Source organism: Pipistrellus hanaki (genome assembly GCF_964339955.1).
Source record: "Pipistrellus hanaki genome assembly, chromosome: 8".
NCBI classification, from domain to species: Eukaryota; Metazoa; Chordata; class Mammalia; order Chiroptera; family Vespertilionidae; genus Pipistrellus; species Pipistrellus hanaki.
The window spans coordinates 41,808,402-41,829,175 of NC_140510.1; the positions used below are offsets into that span (position 1 = coordinate 41,808,402).

General features: G+C 38.0%; 1 protein-coding gene across 1 annotated transcript in view; it reads right to left on the reverse strand.

Moving 5' to 3' along the window:
• Positions 1-5,351, reverse strand: part of SCN7A (sodium voltage-gated channel alpha subunit 7) — a 73,157-nt gene extending 67,806 nt beyond the window's left edge. The window contains exon 1 of the mRNA XM_084891587.1: positions 5,020-5,351. Coding sequence (XP_084747713.1) covers positions 5,020-5,029 — 10 coding nt within the window. The 5' untranslated portion in view covers positions 5,030-5,351. The remainder of the gene's footprint in view (positions 1-5,019) is intronic.
• Between the last annotated feature and the right edge of the window lie 15,423 nt (positions 5,352-20,774).

Sequence of the window (20,774 nt, forward strand, 5' to 3'; positions counted from 1 at the left end):
ACCCTAAGGAGCTAATATTGTAAATCCAGTAGGTTGCTATCATGAGACACTATTTAGTAAACCTGAAGAATGAGATGTGTCTGTACTCATATGGAAAGATTCCCAAAATAAATTATTTCATGAAAAATATAACATCAGGAATGGCTTGCCTTGTTTACCTTTGAGTAAAATATTTTATGAGTTATATACATAGGGTTATATATGCTACCACATGCATAATGTCTTCCCCCTGGAAGAAATTAAACTGCTAAATCCATGAAGAGGAACTGAAAAGGTGTCAAGAGATTCTGTTGCTTTCTGGTTAATGGTTCTCTACTACTTGAATGCAATGCGCCATGTACGTATTACTAAAACCCAGAATTGGAACGCTCACACACTGAAGGCTTGGGAATAGAGGTCAGAATGACCAAAAAGGCATCAATCCACCTGGAATTTTGCAGCTGCCTGTTCCCCTTGCTTTCAACCCACTTGGTTTTCTGCTTTGGGATTATTTTCCACTTCAGCTGCTTATTTCCTGTTGAACTTTGATTAGCTGACTCCTACTCTTTAATTCTTCCTGGCATACCATCTATCTGGCTTGCCTTACTTGACTTTGCCTCCTTTGTCCTCAGACCTGGAGTCTGACTGCAGCTGTTTCTATTCCCAAGTCAGCCCATTTTGGCCTCAGTATATCCACTTCATTCTGGTCTCAACTCTCTCACTCTGGCAATTTCAGCCAATATGTCATCTTGCAGAAGAAAATTATAAATAACTTTCTCAAAAACACAAGTATGCACTGCCATTTTGTCTTTTTAAAAAAATAAATTTTAAGAATTTTAATCTAGGCATTCTTCTGAATTCAAAAACTAGAAAAACAGCCTTGTAAATCAACGAGCAGCAGCAAAAGTTCAAGGGACAGGTCCCATCTATCCTCACAAAGAAAGATCACTTTTGAGAACTGAACTCCCCTCAAAATCTGGTAAACTTGTATCCCAATGATGGCTCATTGAAGTAATCAGGACCTGAGGTCTTGGCAAATGTCTTCTATCCAGGATCTGAGTATGTGTGATCCTCCTATACTGAGGAGAATAAATCTGGATAAAAGTGTCCTATGACAGCCGAAACTGGTTTGCCTCAGTGGATAGAGTGTCGGTCTGTGGACTGAAGAGTCCCAGGTTCGATTCCGGTCAAGGGCATATACATTGGTTGCGGGCACATCCCCGATGGGGGTGTGCAGGAGGCAGCTGGTTGATGTATCTCTCTCATCGATGTTTCTAACTCTCTATCCCTCTCCCTTCCTCGCTGTGAAAAATCAATAAAATATATTTTAAAAAATAAAAGACTGGAAGTATCAACTTGACTAAACCTTAAAAAAAAAAAAAAAAAAAAAAAAAAAAAAGTGTCCTATGACAGTCTTAGCATCCAGTCTCAAATTCCCTTACAAGAATGAGCCCAAAGACAGGTGGGTGTCCCAATGCCTTGAGAAGATGCAGGACAATAAGTCTCTGTAGGGGACAGCGCCTCATCAGGGAGAGCCATTATGGCTGGTAAGGCAACAAAGGGGTTCCAGGAACAGGAAGAAAAGCTGCCTTGGTCTTTAAGTGTGCCCACTTGAGCTTCGCTATGGCAACCTCATGGCTCACTAGTCGGGTCCCTTTTTTCTCTGAATATGACAACAATTTCCAAGCTGTTCCCGTCCAGCCCACCAAAACAAGTGTGTTAGGGAAAGGCCAGAATCTTTCCAGAACTAAATGTTCTGTGACCCTAGTCAGTCAGACCCCTTGACAAGGAAAATCTGGCCAGAGGCCATTTAAGAGCTCAACCAGGAAGAATGTATTGTTGCCTCTGCTAGAGAGATACAAAGGAGAGCTTGTTATGCATATAACGTCTGTACTCATCAGCAAGCCTGAGACCTTTTGACCTATGGTCTTAGGTGCCACTGAATCTGTGGAATAAAAATTTTTAAAAATTCCATAACTGGCACCGTCACTGGAACCCCAAAGGCCTCCTAACGCTGGCTGTCCACCTCGGCTCCTGGTCACTCTCAGAGAGCTATTTCTCCAGGTCTGTTTCTCCAGGATCTACTCCTACTCCCCAAACTCTCTAGCTTTTCAAATGAGGAACCCAACCCATAGATACCCAACCACTTCTGGAATTTCAGAGAAACCAGAGAGGAGCCCTGAAACATATTAGCACAAAACTAGCAATGGACCAGAGCCAGAGTTATAGCCCATAATTAGCACTTAGACCCGTGCAGCTTCTGGAAGACCTCGGAGCGTGAGAGGCTGGTGGCCTGGGAGCCTCACTCTGGCATCTAAAGCAGACAGGAAGGAATATTCCATTCAACACCATACATCCAACCAGGGACCATCACCATCCTCCCCCCACCCAATCAACATCCTCTGATATTCTAGTTTAAAGCCAAATGCTCTGACCTAATTTCAGCCTTTTAAAAACAGAAATTTCCCTGGGCAGGGCCCTAACTTAATCAAGCTTTTGTCTGATGCTGATACAGTCAGTTCGGCAGTTGGCTGCCACCACAGAGGTGGTTATCCTCAGCCAGCATCAGTCTGAGTCAATTCAGTCAGAAATACTGTGTACACAACAGGGATATCTGTGGGCCAGACAAACGGGGATTCCCCTGTCAGCACGGAGTATAACCAGAATAAGGCTCGTGTATAAATAGCAACGATTGAGCAAATTCGTGGAAATCATAATCCCACCTGGGTCAAGAGATACAGACCAATGGAAAAATATCCCTAGAAATGAAAACTTTCTCTGCAGCGTTAAAGGCTCCTTCTTTCAATGTTGTAGAGGTGAGGCCTTGCTTACCTGGCCTTGGTGAGTGAGTGCGCATTGCGGACAGATAGTCAGGGTGGGTAGGGTTTATACATGTCTTCTCACAACTGACCAGTGTTGACACTGGTTAGTAAAAATAATCGGACCAGACTCCCAGAAATCAAGAATGTCCTTTTTATGCTAATACCCCCACTATAAGCTTATGAGAGACAGGCTATGGTGGTAAGGATAGGATCATGGGTCAGGCTCTGAATGGCTCATTTATGGTCCGGATCCTGTCATAATGAGATCTAGGGCTGGGGTGTATTAGGATATTTCTTCCCTAGGTAGGAGTTGAGCAAAATAATGTTGTTTTTCTTTCCAGTGTGCTTTAGGCCTGTATTGGTCCTCTCTGATAAAGTTACGGGAGGATAGATCAACTACCCTCTCAGAGCTTCTCCCACAGGAGGCTGTGAGACACAAGACTCAGTTCCCAGGTGCCTGGTTCTACCACCCACTCTCTCATGGAGGCTGGTGGGCAGTGGCAGGTCCTGGGGCCTGTTGGTCCCTCTTCCTGAGCCCAACTCCAATTTTAAGATTTTCTCCTATTGTTTTAAATATATTGATGGGAAAGAAGGGGCTCAGAGTACTTCTCCCCCAAGGACAGGGTTTTAATTACTCCCAGCCCTCGAGAGTGGATTATTTATGCCTAAACTCTGATTTTTTCCTATATTAACTAGTGGACTAAAATACATTCAGCAATAGCCAATGTACTTGATGGTTTCATCCCATGGAAGTAAGACCATATGACTAAATCAAAATTTGAAACTAAAAAGAGAAAGTGGCTAACGCATATGTTGAGAGCATTCAAAGGTGTTTAAACATAAAATGTTGCAAGGATGGAAGCTCACAGGTTAGGATATACTTGAAATTGTACAGGTGGCAAGAGATCATGTCCTGCATGTGAATTTCACTTCTTCTAGTGCATTCTAAGTGAGGCCTGTGAAAGCCCCTTTTATTCAGATATTGAATTTGACTTAAAATGATAGCTAGAATAATGAAATAAATATATAAAAACAGAAAAATTCTTTATGCAAGCAATAGTTAAACATGACATTACCTTCACAAAACCCTTCTGTAATTTAGTCCTTACCAGAATATAAGTTTTTGATGTGTGATTTACAAATAAGAAATATAAAGCTTAATCAAAAGTTATGTAATTTGCTTCATTTTCACATAAATGGAAATCTTAACCTCAAATCCTTCTTCTTTGGACTTCAACTCTTCACTCATTAGCTAGATAATTACTGACTAATTACTCCGTATGGGCCTTGTGTGCTTGACCTGTAATTTTAATAAGGGCTCCATGTAGCAGGTGTGGTACCCAGGATTCTTTTTGTTTGGGTCCAGCTTCCTCCTATTTGTGCCATAAACTACTCTCCTGAACAATAGCCAGGAAGAAAAAAGCAAACCACAAAAAGCACCACCCAAACTCCTTCCCATTTCAAGAGGTTTTGCTGACCAATATCCAAACTAGCATCAATCATTTCCACAAATAAAGGGAGCCCATCCCTGTCATTGCACCTGTATTCACCATTTACCCTGCTTTGAGTGGTACCCTGAGTATTGGAGGCAACACATAGCCAGAGTCACAATGAATAATCATCACTTCTAAAAAAACAAAACAAAACAAAACAAAACCTCTGGACATACGCATTTCACAGAACTAATCAATGAAAGAAAACAACCACAACCCAAAACCTGTTGAACCAAACAATACCAAAATGCCTAGTGGTTTACACCAGGCACAGCATTTCCCATCACACCTCTAATTTTATCCCGTCAGTTCTTGCATGAAAAGCACCGGTCTTGAAATCACTAAGTTACTTAGAATAAATACGAGACAAGATTCCTTAGGAGAACTATGCCCCAGCCTGCACAGGGTGTCATTCCTTCTCTTCTGTTATTGTGTCATGTAACCTAAAAACCGTGGACAAGTGGGGTTTCTAGATACTTCACACTAACGTTACTTCTTGGCTTCCGAAGCTTACCTGGTGGGATGCACAACCTGACCACACAGACCTTGCAGAGCAAACATCCACAAGCCACTGCTCTCAAAAGCAGCTCTCTCAATGCATGTCCAGGATCTATTCATCGCCTGGGGTGTGTGCGGGGTGGGGTCGGTGGGGGGTTGGGTGGGAAAGACTGGCTGCTGATGACACCCTCCTGGGACTGGGCACACAGCAAGGGAAAAACACTTACTTGCTCCCATGTGATGGGTCTCCGCCAGCACCTGGGCTCCTTGGAGCCCTTGATGGAGCTGGGCTCCTGGGAGCCCTTTTTCTCCTCCTGGGCTTCTCTTTCTTTCTGATCTCTCTGGCTTCCTGGGCTCCGGTGGCTTAGATGGTGTTGCTAGATTAGCATCTGCCCTCACCAGCTGATAGGAAACGGCCCCACGGAATGGCCAGCCAGAGAGAGACCCGAGTCACCGGGGCAGCCTCCCAGCCACTAACCCAGGGAAGCCCTCCGGCCAGATGCGCAGTGGAGCCGCGCCCGCCCGCTGCCTGCAAGCTGTTTTGTGTTCTTCCCACTCCTCCCTCCCCGCTCCTCCGCCCTCAGCTCCAGGCCAGTGTTGGACTTCGACACCCGGGCGTGGGCGGGGTGATGTTGACTGAAACCGGCTGCAGAGGCTGCCCCCGCCTCAGGACCCGCAGCTGCGAGGGCTTGTGCACCAGCTGCCTTGGGAAGGGAGGGGGCGAGGGGAGCGGATCTGTCAGGAGGTGGAGCTGGGAGAAGACTTGAGAGAAGAGATGGTGAGGCGATGTAGAGCAGGGATGCAGTTAAGGTGGAAGGTTTGAGAGGATGGCAAGGAGATGTGATTGTGAGGGAGGAGAGGAGGGAAAGAGGGAGAGAGGAAGGCAGCAAACAGGTTCTTTGCCTGCGGTTGCTTTCTCTGTGGCCTTGCCTAGCTGCCCCAGTGGAGCCTGGAGCATTCAATCTGGGCATGCTGAGGTGTGGCTGTGTGATGTGTGTGTGTGATGTGTGTATAGGTGTGCAGCTGTTAGAGAACAAAGGCCTGGAGCTACAGTCTCCTCCCTCGAGATTTCTTTCCAGCTCTGGCGATTTGAAACACAAGGGACACAGGAACAATTATGCATTTTGGGAATTTGGGGAAAACGGGTAGAGAATAGTAATTTGATGGTGAAGGGAAAAATTGTTGAACCTTCTTTCTCAAAGGGAGTTTGGAAGTTTTCCCACACCATAGCACATTCATTGTGTAATTCCAATTTCTTAGGAAGGGGTAACATTCCCTTAAAAAAAAAAAAAAGATTCCTGCAACACACCGGGAAGAGAAATCATGTATATTTATGAGATTCAAATGTTATATTACCAGTTATAGAACAGAAGAGTATAGTGGGATTAAGCTAACACTGTTTCTGTGCAAAACCATATTAGGGACAGCTAATTCACAATTATTTACAATTCACAGAAAGGATCTGTTGCGTGTATTTTGTTTGTTTACATTACATATTTATTATGAAAAAATTCATAATATACAAAAAATGCAAAGAAAGTACAATAAAACACTTTGTACTCAGCCTCAACTATGTGAACACATAGACAGTCTTGCTTTTCTGTATCCTCCTTCCCGCCTTACATTAACTTAAAAGTAGTTCAGATGTCATATTGTTTTATCCAAAAATACATCCACATATGTTTCTGAATTATAAGGATTTTTAAAAAATATAACCATTATCATACCTAAAAATGAACTAATTATTTTGTGGTGTCAAATGTGCTCTTGATTTTTTTTTTTCCTAACAGACAACATAAGAATCACCAGCTTTCTTCCACAGGCTTTGTGGTGACAATACAGTGAACGTTCCAGTGCCTAGAATTTTTCCTTGGAATGATCTGACACATCCCTCTCACTTAGTCAAATCCCATGTATCCCTCAGTACACTCACACAGAATATAAACTTAAATTTATTACTATCAAATAGTTGATAGCTTAAACAAGTGATTTGACATAAATTAAGAGAAGTAGAGTAGTCCCCTTTACCTGCGATTTCTCTTTCTGTGGTTTTAGTTACCTTATTGTCAACTACAGTCTGAAAATATTATGTGGAAAATCCCAGAAACAAACAATCCGACGTTTTCGAGTGCCGCTCTCAGCAGCGTGCGGAAATCTTGATAACCCCGGTTGGTCCTGTGAGATGTGAATGCTCTCTCTGTCCCCTCCTGGGCCATCAGCAGCCGCCTTGCTTATGGGAGCCATTGTCATGGCATCACAAGGCTGGTGCGTGTTCAGGCACCTTTAGTGTTCTTCGTAAAGGCCCCAGAGCGCAAAAGGCATTACGCTGGCAATTTGGATACTCCAAAGAGAAATTGTAAACTGTTGAGTGAAAGGTGAAAATTCTCTACTTAATCAGAAAGAAAAAGAAATCATATGTGGAGGTTGCTAAGATCTACGGTAAGAATAATTTTTTTTTACCCACATAATTGTAAGGAAGGAAAAGAGAAATTTGTGTTAATTTTGCTGTTTGTTGCATCTCAAACGGCGAAAGTGGTGGCCACAGTGTGTGATAAGTGCTTAGTTACAATGAAAAAGGCGTTAAATTCGTGGGTGGAGGACATGAATAGGAACTCGATCTGATTGGGGACCAGGTGTTATGCCAGAAAACACCGAGCCTATCCAGGAAGACCCAGAAACAAAACGCTTGTGTACTGAAAGTGAGGGATGGTGACACAGACTGAGGACTTGGTCTGGTATTTTGTCATCTCACAACATCACAAGAAGAGGGTAACTGCAATAGGATATATTCTTGAGTGTATGTGTGGGGGAGACCACATTCACATAATTTTGTTACAGCATATTATTATATTTTTCAATTTTATTGGTAGCATTTTTGTTAATATTCTATAAATTTATAAGATTATTGCTCAATTATAAATTAAAATGTATCATGCATGTGTACATATAGAAAAATATATAGTATATACAAGGTTCAGCACTGTCTGTGGTTTCATGCTATCCACAGGGGGTCTTGGAGTGTATAACCATGGATAGGGGAGATTACAGTATAGCTTTGTATAACATGGAATGAACATGCAACTCATATCAAACCATTTTGCAAAGCAATAATAGAAAAAAGAGGCAAATAGAAGGGAAACTGATGATGTTGGATGTATCTTCTGAGTGGTATATCCATTTTGTTGTTGTTCTGGAGCAAATTTTATTTGTCACCACTGTTAGATAATTTTGCTAGGTTGGATCTGATAAATTTTAGCAATTATTGTGCTCCTAATAAGCTGATGAGATCCCTTTGATTTGCTCAGAGGTGTATGTGGTGGGAGGGGTCATTTGCTATTTGTTTCCCATACTTCTGCCTTAACACCCTTATTCTATGCTGTGTTTTCTAAGTATCTATAATAATAAAAGCATAATATGCTAATTAGACCAAACATCCTTCCGGATGACCTTCCCGAAGAAGCTGGGGCTTTGAGGAAAGCCAGGCTCCTGGGTGCCTTCCGTGCTGGCAGCCGGGAGAAGGAAGGCCTATTCTTGCACAGATTTTGTCCTACCTTGTCAAGGCAAAACTGCTCTATCACACTGCACTTGAACCAGATAAGCCCCTTGGGAGAGCTACTTTCCTTGAAGGGTGCCACAGTGGGGCCTGTTTATTCTAGCGTCAACGATGTCAGTTTTAGAATTGGGGATAAGGCTAGTGTTTTTATTCCCACTCCACATCACTAGATTCTCAGTTGGTAAAACCTTGTGTAAAACATGACCAACAATTCTCCCCAAACACGAACAAATCAAAACTCTTCCTTCAAAAATAAGACCTCCAGCTGTCTCACTGTTTTCTTCTTCTGCTGTGGCAACCATCTTCTTACTTTGTGAACATTCTTGCTAAGAGTTTATTTTCTGGTTGAAAATCTTCCCCTTCATCTGAATTTTTATTACAATTATGAAAAGATTTTTTATCCATTTGGCTGCCAATAACCATTGTGAATAAAATACAAACTTCTGATTTCCTCCCTAATAGATGATCTTTTCCTCCACTGCTCCTCACTTATTAATTCCCTCACTCACTAAACAAGAATCGTTGGACATTTGGAGAATGCCTTCGTTATGGCAGAGAGAAACTGAAACAAATCTATTGAAACCAGAAACTCAATGGAGATAAAGACAGAGCAATAGAATTAATGTGAGAAATAAGAGTGATGCATTCATGGAATAAGGGTAGGATACTCTATATATGAAAGCTTTCATAATCTTAATCTATGAAGAAGAAAGAGGAGGGAGGAGAAGAAGAGGAGAAAAAGAAAGAGGAACAGGAGAAAAAGTGAAGTAGAAGGAGGGGAGATGGAGGGAAAGAATGGGGGAGGGGAGGAAAGAAAGAGAAGAAGAGTTTAAAGAAAAAAATTGTAAAAACCACAAAGAATGTACAAAGAGATGGACAATAGGACAGTAAAGATAAGAATAGAGAATAAATTTCAAAGGTTTAACAGGAATTTCAGAGAGGACAGAGAACAGGGATAGTAAATCCTCAAATAAATAATTCAAGAAAATTTCTCAAAATTGAAGGACCCAATTCTCCTAAGTGAATAAGCCTACAGAGGGTCAATCAGTTTAAATGAAAATATCTCCTCAACCAAAGAAAATTATCATGAAATATTAGAATCTTTGGATAAAGACAAGATTTTAAAGCTTTCATATAGAAAAAAAATTTAAGTCATAAAGAGGAATGAGGAAGATACCTATTTCACAAATTTTGGGTCTAATATAATTCTCCAATTAATATCAGCCAGGATTTCTTTGAGAAATGGCTGATTTTAGGATTGTGGTAGGAAATTTACAAGGAGAGTCTGTAGCATCTTATAATTCCAGAAATTAAGGAAGTGTTCAAAAAACCTTCACATTAATGGAATGAGAAAGCAAATGTATGGGAGCCACCTGCGAAAGCTACTAATAAACAAAGCTGGAACAATTTGATCTACAAAATAAATGAAGTAGTGTTGGATTATAACCCAAAGTATAAAATATCCATGAGACCATACTGATATAAATAAATAATTGGATAAATTAATAAATGTGGGAGAAGAGACAAATTTTTCATGCAGAAGAATTCTAAATAATTGATGTAGATACTCCACACTAAAGGAAAGGGAGCATATTTCACCACTTCTTACATGTGGGCTGCACACAGAGACTTATTCCCAAGATGTATAATATAGCAATAGGGAAAAAGAGAAACTTTATTGTGTAGAAATCTGAAAAAACATTTTTACCTCAGCCTGGTGGTCAAGGTTAATATCCACACTCATAAGTCATGTTGATAGTATGTACTCTTGTTTTGATGAGAATGGCTATTTACCTCTTTGATCTTCCTCCTAACACCCAAATCCCCAGAATAATAATTGTAAAGTGGAAAACAGCAATTTTTTAGTGATATATCCTGGCAGAAGCCAATATAATAAAATAATCATAGTTAACAGATTCCGGGCAGATCACAAGAATCTCACTTCATATTACACAGTGTTTTACGAAGTTTCATACTTTAAAAAGATATTAGCTTGTAAGAAGATGCAATACTTAACTTCAAAATGCAATGAGTATTTAATTTTAAAGTGTGCCTTTAACATTCACGTAAAATGTTTTTTGAACTCATTCAACAGAAACTTACCTGGCCACTGGGTAAAGCTAGCAATAATACTATTGGTCCACCATGTGATAACATTTTATATAATAAAAGGATAAAATGCATATCAACTGAAAGGTGAAACACTAGTTGCTATGATGCACACTAGCCATCAGGGGGCAGACACACAACACAGGAGCAGGCCTAAGCCATCAGTCAGACATCCCTGGAGAGCTCCTGGATTGCAAAAGGGCACAGGCCGGGCTGAGGAAATGTGCACTGGACCTCTAGTCACCAATAATAAGACATGCAGACATCATGTTCCTCCTGATGTAATACATTGAGAAGACATCAATATTACTTCTGTGGTATTTTGCCAGATATGCATTAAACTTAATCTAATCAGTAGGACACATAAGAGTTTATAAATTGAGGGACTGTCTACAAGATAAACTGGTCAATACTCTTCAAAGGTGTCAGTCATTAAAGGCTAAGAAAAACCAAGGAACTGTCATAAATTACAGGAGACTAAGGAGACATCTCAAGTAGATAAAATGTGAAATTTTGTATTAGATTCTGAACCAACAAAATGACATTGGTGGGAAAACTAGTGAAATTTTAATAAAGTCTGTAGATTTAAAACTACAACAACAGGGGTTTGGGCCACAGTGGTATAGGATTCAGCAATATCATCATTGGAATCCAGAAGGCAATGGAGTGATATGTTCAAATTTACAGCAAAAAATGATCTCCAATCTAGTATGCTATATATAGCCAAGCCATCAGTCATTTAAAGAAAATATAATTAATGTTTTAGATGTGGAGACTCTCAAAAATTTATTTTCCATGCTTTTTTTTTCAACTCTTATGCATTCTTACATAAGAAGTTATTGGGAAATGTGATTTATCCAAAGAGAAAGCAATACAAAAATGTTTCTGGCATCCAAAAACCAGGATTGCAACACATGAAAAATGAGAAGTGCTTCCTCATGATGAAAATAAAAGTGCCAGAATGAGAGCTGCACCATAGATTCCAAGATCATCCAGTCTAGACTGGAGGTGGAAGTCCATGTGGTTTTTTACCGAAAGTTTGAAGAGTGTGAGTAAACTTAGTCAAAAGATTTTTTTAAAAATGTGAAACTAAAAAGTTATTAAAGTATTAATTTGTAAAAACAAAAACACATTTAAAAAATATATATTTTTATTGATAACAGAGAAGTAGAGAGAGATAGGAACAACAATGATGAGAGAGAATCATTGATCAGCTGCCTCCTGCAGGCCCCACACTGAGGATTGAGCCTGCAACCCAGGCATGTGCCCTCGCCCGGGACCCTACAGTCTGAAGGCTGATGCTCTACCCATTTAGCCAAACCAGCTAGGGCCAAAAATACATGTTTAAGGAAATATAATTACAATACTCTTCTTTCTTACCAGAATAAATTATGAGAGCTACAATGGGGATTTAATTAGTGTCATATAGCCACATTTGCAGGATGTTTGCACAGAAAGGAGATGAGAGAGGAAATGCTTATTTTCTATAGAAAAAATATAATATGTAATACCTAAACTGATGAATCAAAATAGAGCAGTTCCATATATTATTTGTAAACTTGGTAGATTACAGATGCAGCAGCTAAAATGATTTAAACAATTGGGAAGAAAAATCAAGAAGATGGGAGGGTGTTGATATACTAGTATAAGCCTTTTAGGACTGTTTATAGTTTTCAACCATCTTTATGCTTTACCTTAATAAAATAAAATTTATTGAAAAAAAAGTTAATACATAATTTCCCAGGAAGTTATTACACCAACATGAAGATTTAAGCAATGTCCTGCCTCTCCCCTTGATTGCTCCTATTTTCCACCAGAAGAAAAAAAACAGCCTTGTAGTAATAGATTTTACAAAACAACTATTCAACAGATGACTCTACATGACTCTACAAAGAGATGGTATCTCACCTCACCAGAAATGAGAGGAATTTCCAGAAAACCACCAAATCTTAAATTGTCTCTTCTCTTATTAAGTCAATACCGTGCATATATAGCCATAGCCTGAGAAATTCACCTCTACCTCCTTCAAAACTTTGTTCCCACATCCTCTGAATCCTACCTGCAGATTCCATCTTGTCACTTCTTTTCTGTTGGCAACTCCCTCCCAGAAGTAATGCCACTCCTTGAAGAAACAAGGTAATTGTCCTTCAGAACCCCCACATTACGGCTGATGAAGGGAGCAAGTCTTGAATGAAAGCCTCCAGGAGAGTTCAAATGCTGTCAGCACTGTCTCAGTTTGCACAACATCAGCTCAGGGAAATAGCTACTCGCCTAAAACCAGCCTTCTCAAACGTTTAAAATGGTGGAGGACTCACATTTCTTTTCCTTCGGCATGTTATACAAAATGAAGAATGAACTGTCAATGCATTGTGAATCACCTTCTTCTCCAACAGCATCTCAAGACATTTTGCATCTTGCTTTATTTTCCTTTCAACTGTTTATCCTTAATTTTTCATTTATTTTCAAAGTTAAATTTATTAGGGTGACATTAGTTAACAAGATTATATACTCTTCAAGTGCACATTTCTATGACACGTGGTCTGTATATTGCATTGTGCACCCATTACCCAAAGACCCCATCTTCCAGCAACCCCTTTTTTGATGCCTTTTACCTTTTACTATCTCCCACCCCCTCCCTCTGATAACCTGTGTCTATGAGTTTTTGTTTGTTCATTTTTATTGTTTATTCATTAGTTGCTTTCAGTTTCATGTCCTACATGTAAGTGAAATCATGTGATTCTTTACTTTTTTTGTCTGACTTATTTCGCTTAGTATGATATTTTCAAGGTCAATCTATGTTGTCCACAATGGCAGTATTTATTTATTTATTTATTTATTTATTTATTTATTTATTTAATTTTTAAAAAAATATATTTTATTGATTTTTTACAGAGAGGAAGGGAGAGAGATAGAGAGCTAGAAACGTCGATGAGAGAGAATCATCGACTAGCTGCCTCTTGCACACCCCCTACTGGGGATGTGCCCGCAACCAATGTACATGCCCCTGACCAGAATTGAACCTGGGACCTTTCAGTCCGCAGACAGACGCTCTACCGCTGAGCCAAACCGGTTTTGGCAACACAATGGCAGTATTTAATCTTTTCTTATGGCTGAGCAGTATTCCATTGTATTGTATATGTGCACCAAATTTTCTTTATCCAATCATCTATCAAAGGACATTGGTTGTTTCCATGTCTTGATCGCTGTGAATACGGCTGCAATGAATAATGAACTTAAGGGTGAATAAACTAGTATCTCTGCAAATACATGTTTTCATTCATTTTTTTAATCCTTAGGGATCTTTTTGCTATTTCTCCTACCAGGCAGAGTTAGCTATGGACTTCCGTATTACTTACTGTAATTAAGTTATTGTGTCACTGTTTAATTTATATAGTATCTTTTTCCTGGAATCCAAGGAATCAGAGTACCTACTGTTCTTACCACTAAGCCTCAGTATGAGTTCTAGAGATTTTAGAATTGTTGCATATATTAGCTGTAAAACAAGATAATATACTACATCCAAAATCATTGGGATTCAATGAATGTAAGCTTCATTACTGTAGATATTACTTAATAAATATTATGTTGTTATTGGACTTTTTACTACAGATTATTAAGGAACAATCAGAACAAAACAGAACGATGATAAAATTTCTAAACATCTAAAGTAAAAGAATATAGACAGATTAAAGGAAATGATGTCACATTGTAATTAGATAGGCTATGCAGGTACTGCAACTACTTAATGTAAAATACAATGAGGATTTTTGGACAAGCTGAAAGAAAGGCAGGCAATAAATTAATTATGTATGATGAAATAGGAGAGAAAAGTAAGAGTCCAAAATGCATGAAATATATTTAAAATATTAAAGTTATACTGCACGAGGTCTTTCTTTGCATAGTTCTAGTCTTGGTACAAGTAAACATATGTAAGAATATTAAAACAGCTGATTATTAACATAATCAGCTTAATTAAGTGCTTAATTACTATATGTCGATATATGAGTTTATAATGCGTGTTTTTAGATATTTTCCACAAAATGTATTGTTTAACTAAAACAAATGTCTATGTAGAGGTCATATTTGGCAAAAATATTTGGAGAAAGCTGGCATGAAACCAGAAGAAATTTGAAGCTCTTTCAGCAGAACAGTGTTGCAAAATTTCTCGATTCAATTATTCAAAACTATCTCTGCTTATTTGGCCTTTCTTCCCAGGATGATCAAAACTGAAGCTTTTGTATTCTTTCCTAAGGTTTACTTCTCCTTCTCTATCTGATTCCTTTTCTTAACTGCTTCCTCTGGGACCTTGCTCGATTGGTTTTCTGTAGCTTCAAATTCTCCCATCTGACTAACCTAGATTATATACGGTGCACGCTCTATCTACAGAAGAAGACACAAATTCACAAGCCTAGAAAGTTTTGCACTGAATTTTGTAAGATTCGTGAAGGAATCTGAAACTCATTTGCTAATCTTAAAGTGGATAGTGCAGTAAAACCAACTCCAGGTCTTCCGTGTGCTGCCATCCTTTCTTTTAAATGTCTCCTTGTTAGAAGAACAGGTTGATGCTTTTTCTTCCTCCTCATTGGTTCTTTCGTTCTTGGAACCTGCTTTAGGCTGTTTCTCTCCCACTGAAATGCAAATGCCAGATCACCAGTATGAGCATCTTCTATGAATAACATTCCAGAGAACACACAGGTGGTGGTCTCCCAAAAAAGCCATCTCAGTTTATCTTTTCTTCAGTGTATAGTTTCACAAATATTTCACAAAGTTTACACTGTAAAGATTAAAATTGGACATGTTGCAATGCTGATTACTGATATGTCTTATAATTCAGTAATTTCATTTGCTGCAATTATTTTTCCTTTTTGGGAAGTCATGATGTTAGGTTAAGAGCCTGGGAGGTGGGCAGGCACTGCATACTGTTATGGTAAAGGTTCCCCAAATGCCAGAATCAATGGACTCCTTTCAGTTCCCATCTGCCTGACACCTCTGTTGTATTATTATTTCCTTCTTGAAACTATCTTTTGCTTTGTGTTCGCTGACACCACATTTCTCTGATTCAGTTTCTCTGGCACATCATCGCAAGAGATCTGGTTTGATTCCAGCTCTTTCCTAGTTCAGTGTGATCCAAAAGAACCTTCTGCTGTGATGGAAATGTTCCATCTCTGCCTAATACAGTAGCTATTAGCCATATGTGGCTATTAAGCATTTGAAACGTAACTAGTGAAGTTGAGGAACTGCACTGTAAAAGTTTAATTTGTTTTAATTTATTTAAATTGAAATAGCAACATGTAGCCAGTAGCTACAACACTGGACATGCTAGAAAACAGTGCGATATTGCAGCCAGAATAGTTGTTTTCAACTATTCTTTCTACCTTCTAGCTCTAAAATTTTTATTGTGTTCCTTCACATGAAAAAAAAATATATATATATTTCCTGGAAACATAAACCCCAAAGATTTTCCTTTTTATGATTTGAAGCAGTTTGAATATTGGAGAAGAGAATTAGCACTCAGTTACTTTTTGGCATTTATTCAGAAAGCATTTGTGCAAAGAAGGTAGAAAGCCATTCGAGAAATGATCCTTTAGTTGCTAAGAGAGTAAATCTTAAAAATTATTATAACAAGAAAAGAAATCTAGCCATGTGTGATGATGGGTATTATTGTGGTGGTGATCATTTCACAACATATACATATATCACTATGTTGCACATCTGAAGCTAATAGTGTTGTATGTCAATTATATCTTAATTTTAAGAAGTGATTATAGTTTGCTGTTATAAGAGGCTTATGCACTAGCTACTTTAGTTTTAATTAAATTAGAAAGCATTGACTTACATAAGTTAACATTGAAGAATAATGGATTTAAAAATTATTCCATTTTAAATACCTATGAATTGTGTGCATTACTTCTTCAGGAATTTCCTCAACATACATGGTGGGGCAAAAGTATGTTTACAGTTCATATAGAAAAGAATACAACAATTAATAAATAATAACAATATAAACATAAACTGTTTTTGTATCACAACTGTTGTTTTGTATAACAACTGTAAATCTACTTTTGCCCTTCCTGTATTTTTCAAGGGTCTGCACACAGTGGGTACTGAGTAAATGTGGCTGATTTAAAAATGTTTCAAATTCTTTTTGATACATTATATTTTATTTCATTTTTAGTTGAAACAAGGAACCTTATATTTCACAGGCTGTTCTTTGATAGCATTATATTTTAAATAAGAAAAGACCCTACTGCCCTCTGGTGTTTAAATTAAGTCTTATTTGCTACACAGTCTGCCTCCGCCTCACATCCCCATCATATTAATAAGCATTTTTTCATTGGAGAAGAGGGTGCTGTGCAAAATTTTTATTCCAGTAGATCTATTTTCATTCAAGCTGTGATTTTTGGCAAGATTAACCATTATACATAATACTTTTTAGTTTATTCATTTGGTTTATCTGACATAATTCCTGCGTAAAAATCTAACTTTCAGAATCTTTTTGCTCTCTTTTTATCTCACTCTTCTTTCTTTGTTCATTTCCTGTTCTCTCCCTCTCAATAGTTACTCAGTTTATATGTACATTCTTGCACATTTGTAAGAATGCACATGGATTTAATGTGCCTTCTGCCTCTCCTGTTCAAATTAACTGTAAGGAACATCAGAAATCATATATTATTAGATATTCATAGCTTGCAATGATCTCTAGATGGCATCTAGTTTGACTTCTCATTTTAGAATTTAATATGTATTTCTTAAGCAGCATTTAGAATAACAGAGTATCAGTGACAGAATGTCAAATGTCCTACCCACCACTCAAACTTTTTCCTTTTAAATCTTCCAGAAGCAAACACAAAGGGAATTTTTACTGTTAATTTTATATAAAAGCTAGAGATCTGACACATGAAATTTGTGCAAGGGGCTTGGCCCTCACAGCCCTGGCTTCATCCAGAAGATTGTTTGGCTATCCGGTCTAATTAGCATATTATACTTTTATTATTATAGATATTTGTAGGATACCTACTATGTGCCAGATACTGAGTTAGGCACAAGGTATAGACCTCTTCTTTGCCTCAGGAAAATAGTCTAGTAAAATTATAATCTACAGATAAATAAACAGTATTTACAGTACAATGTGTTAAGTGCAATAAAAGAACAAATAGAAGGTACTATAAAGGATCCAGAAAAATCATTCTGATTTATATGGCAAAGATGGGGAAAAAACCTTCTCATTATGAGTGATGGTTAAGCTTTGACCTATGCAACAACTTCAATAATCTCTACAACAATGAGTTTGGTTGTAGCTGCAAGAAATTTGGTCATGAGGTATAAGAGTAAGGGGCTTATATTTGTAGAGTGATAGTTGTTTAGAATTAGAGATTAATGTAGGAAGAAAAAAATAAAAGCAAATTTAGAACTCATTCTCTTCCTAATTAAATACTTGAGCCTCCCCTAATCCAGGTACTGGAAAAGGTAAGGAAAGAAGAAGAGATAAACAAGTTGGCAGAAAGGACATTAGAAGGTTTTAAATTTATATCAGTAAAGATAACAGCACTTGCCCTAACCCATTTGGTTCAGTGGATGGAGCATCAGCCTGCAGACTGAAGGGTCCCAGGTTCGATTCCAGTCAAGGGCCGATGCCTTGGTTGCAGGCACATCCCCAATGGGGTGGTGCAGGAGGCAGCTGATCAATGTTTGTCTTTCATCAATGTTTCTAACTTTCTATCCCTCTCCCTTCCTCTCTGTGAATATCAGTAATATATATATATATATATTAAAGGTAACAGCACTAAAGGGCTTCAGAGAGTGAACTGCATTTGAAATTCTAGGCACAATGTAGGGAATTCGTATGAAAACAGCTCTCAAACTTTATTTTAATAAGAGAATTTGCTTCAAGAACTCAGAATTTCAGGAAATTTTTGCGGGGATGGGGGTAGTTATGAAAAAGGTGACCATTTATATTGAGAGCTAGGAAAAAAGAACAATATTTTGAGGGTCAGAAATAGTTACAAGATCAAGATATTGTTTTTTAGAAAAACACTTGTTTTAGAAAATTATATTTCATATTTTAACGACAACTGAGAATTTGTTTTCTTAGACACCAACAACTGCAGATTTTAAAAGTGATACAAATGCTATAATTGTAACTAAAAGAGCCTTCTGCACATAATCAATTGCAATTGCTTTTTGGCTTCTGTCCTTGTAGTCATTAAGAATAAATGCCATTATTTGTAATAGCACAAAAATTAGTCTTGCTGCAATAGTAATGATTTTCAATTGGCCAAGAGCAGGGAAGAAAACTGAAAATGCATTTGGAGAGTGAATATAATGTAAAAAAATGTATCACTGCTTATGCAAGTCTCTGAGTCCTCAGACTAAGAAGATTGTGATTATCTCAGAACTCACAATTGAGTCTGAAATATGATGGTTTCATTTTCCTTAAAATCAGTTGTTTTAAGAGTATTACTTATAGTTTAAAATGTTTTGATAACACTATTACAATACATATTTCAGTTCAAACAAACTTATGGTAGATATTTATTTCATGGAGGATTAATTCTTTCTTGAAGTCTGAGGCATAATGGAGTATGTAAATAATACGTATATTGGACTCAAATTATTTGTTTGCTTAAAAATGGCCTGGATTCTCCTTTGAGTGGTGTTCCTCACTCCTCACCCAGTTCCTTCATTCCCTATTTTTCCAATATCTAGTTATTTTTTATTTGCCTTAAAATTTTAAATAATCCTGAATTGCTTACCTTGATCCCAGGTATTTGGGGGACAACTCAGCCTATTTTCCTCTGACATTTAAACCAGCTGAATGATGATGCTTCTACTTAGGTAACTCTAGGCTTCCTCTTGTATAGGGAAGTAACTAGACCATAATAAATAGATTCCTAACTCCAGGAAGATTCATAATATATTTTATTTTCAATTTAAAACACCCCAAATTATGCAGGTTTGAAATAATAATTGTCATTCAGAGAATTCTTAAAGGGGAAATAAATTCATTAATATCAACATGTGCTTAAGTCCATGTTACTCAGCAATTGAGCAACAACCCAAGAACCAAGAGGTCACCAGTTTGATTCTGGCCATGGCACCTGCCCTGGTTTCAGGCTTGATCCCCATAGTGTGTATGCAGGAGGCATCTGATCAATAATGTTTCTCTTTCATTGATGTTTCCATCTCTGTATTCCTCTCCCTTCTTCTCTCTCTCTAATATATATAAATGTTTAAAGCAACATGCAAGGAGCAAAGGCATTGAAAATATGGATCTTTCCCTTTGCAATTATAATTTTAACCACCATTCATTGAGGTATTATGTGCCAAACTAAAGGCTCATAAAGAAAATAAAATTATCATCCCAACATAAATATGAGTGCAGGTAGACTTATTTCAAGGTCCATGTTATTAACCCCTAGTGGATAACTTTTTTTTTTTTTTTTTTTTTCAGTTTCTGCTGATTTATTTATTTATTTATTTATTTATTTATTTATTTATTTTAAATCAATCTTTATTGTTCATATTATTACAAAGGTTCCTCATTCCTTCCCCCTCCACCAGGTTCCCACCCACCCTCCACCCCCTTCCCACCCCCCATTGTCCTCATCCATAGGTGCACAGTTTATGTTCAGTCTCTTCCTCCCTCCCTTCGCCCCCCCCCCCCCCCCCCCAGGACAGTCAGTCCACTCCCCTCCCATATCGCCAACTCTACTACAATGAATCGCTATTATTGTTCATCAGGTTTTTCAATCTCCTTTTTTGTTGTTGTTGTTTTTTTAATTAATAAACTTTTACACTTCTAAGAATAAATTTTAAAATCTAATAATTTTAAACCTTGTTTTTTTTTTCCTGCCTTGGGAGTTGAGAGCAAACTTGTTTACATGTAAACTTGCCCTTAGGCTATCAAAAGGTGTAGCCATTCAAGTGTAAATGGACACATTGTTTAAACATAGCTGCTGGTTGGAATTGGATTACCTGTTCTGGGTGGGAAGGGCTTGTCATTCCCTTTCTCCATTAAAATTAAGGTGGTAGCTTTAAAACCTCTTTTTGTCAAGAGACCTTAAACTTTCAGAACTTTAAACCTTTCAGATAGCAAATCAGTTACTTAGCATTTTCTCAAATCAATAACACCTCCACCTGCCCAAGGATACACCCCACACAAAAGACATTTCCAAATAGATCAACCAACCTCATCCAGGCCCCACACAAGGCACTCACAGATCAACACCCCAGCGCTATACTAACTCAACACCTTAGAGTCTAAGCCAACTCTTAGTTCCTGATCATCAATTTGCATACAAATAGCATGAAGAACCTTTT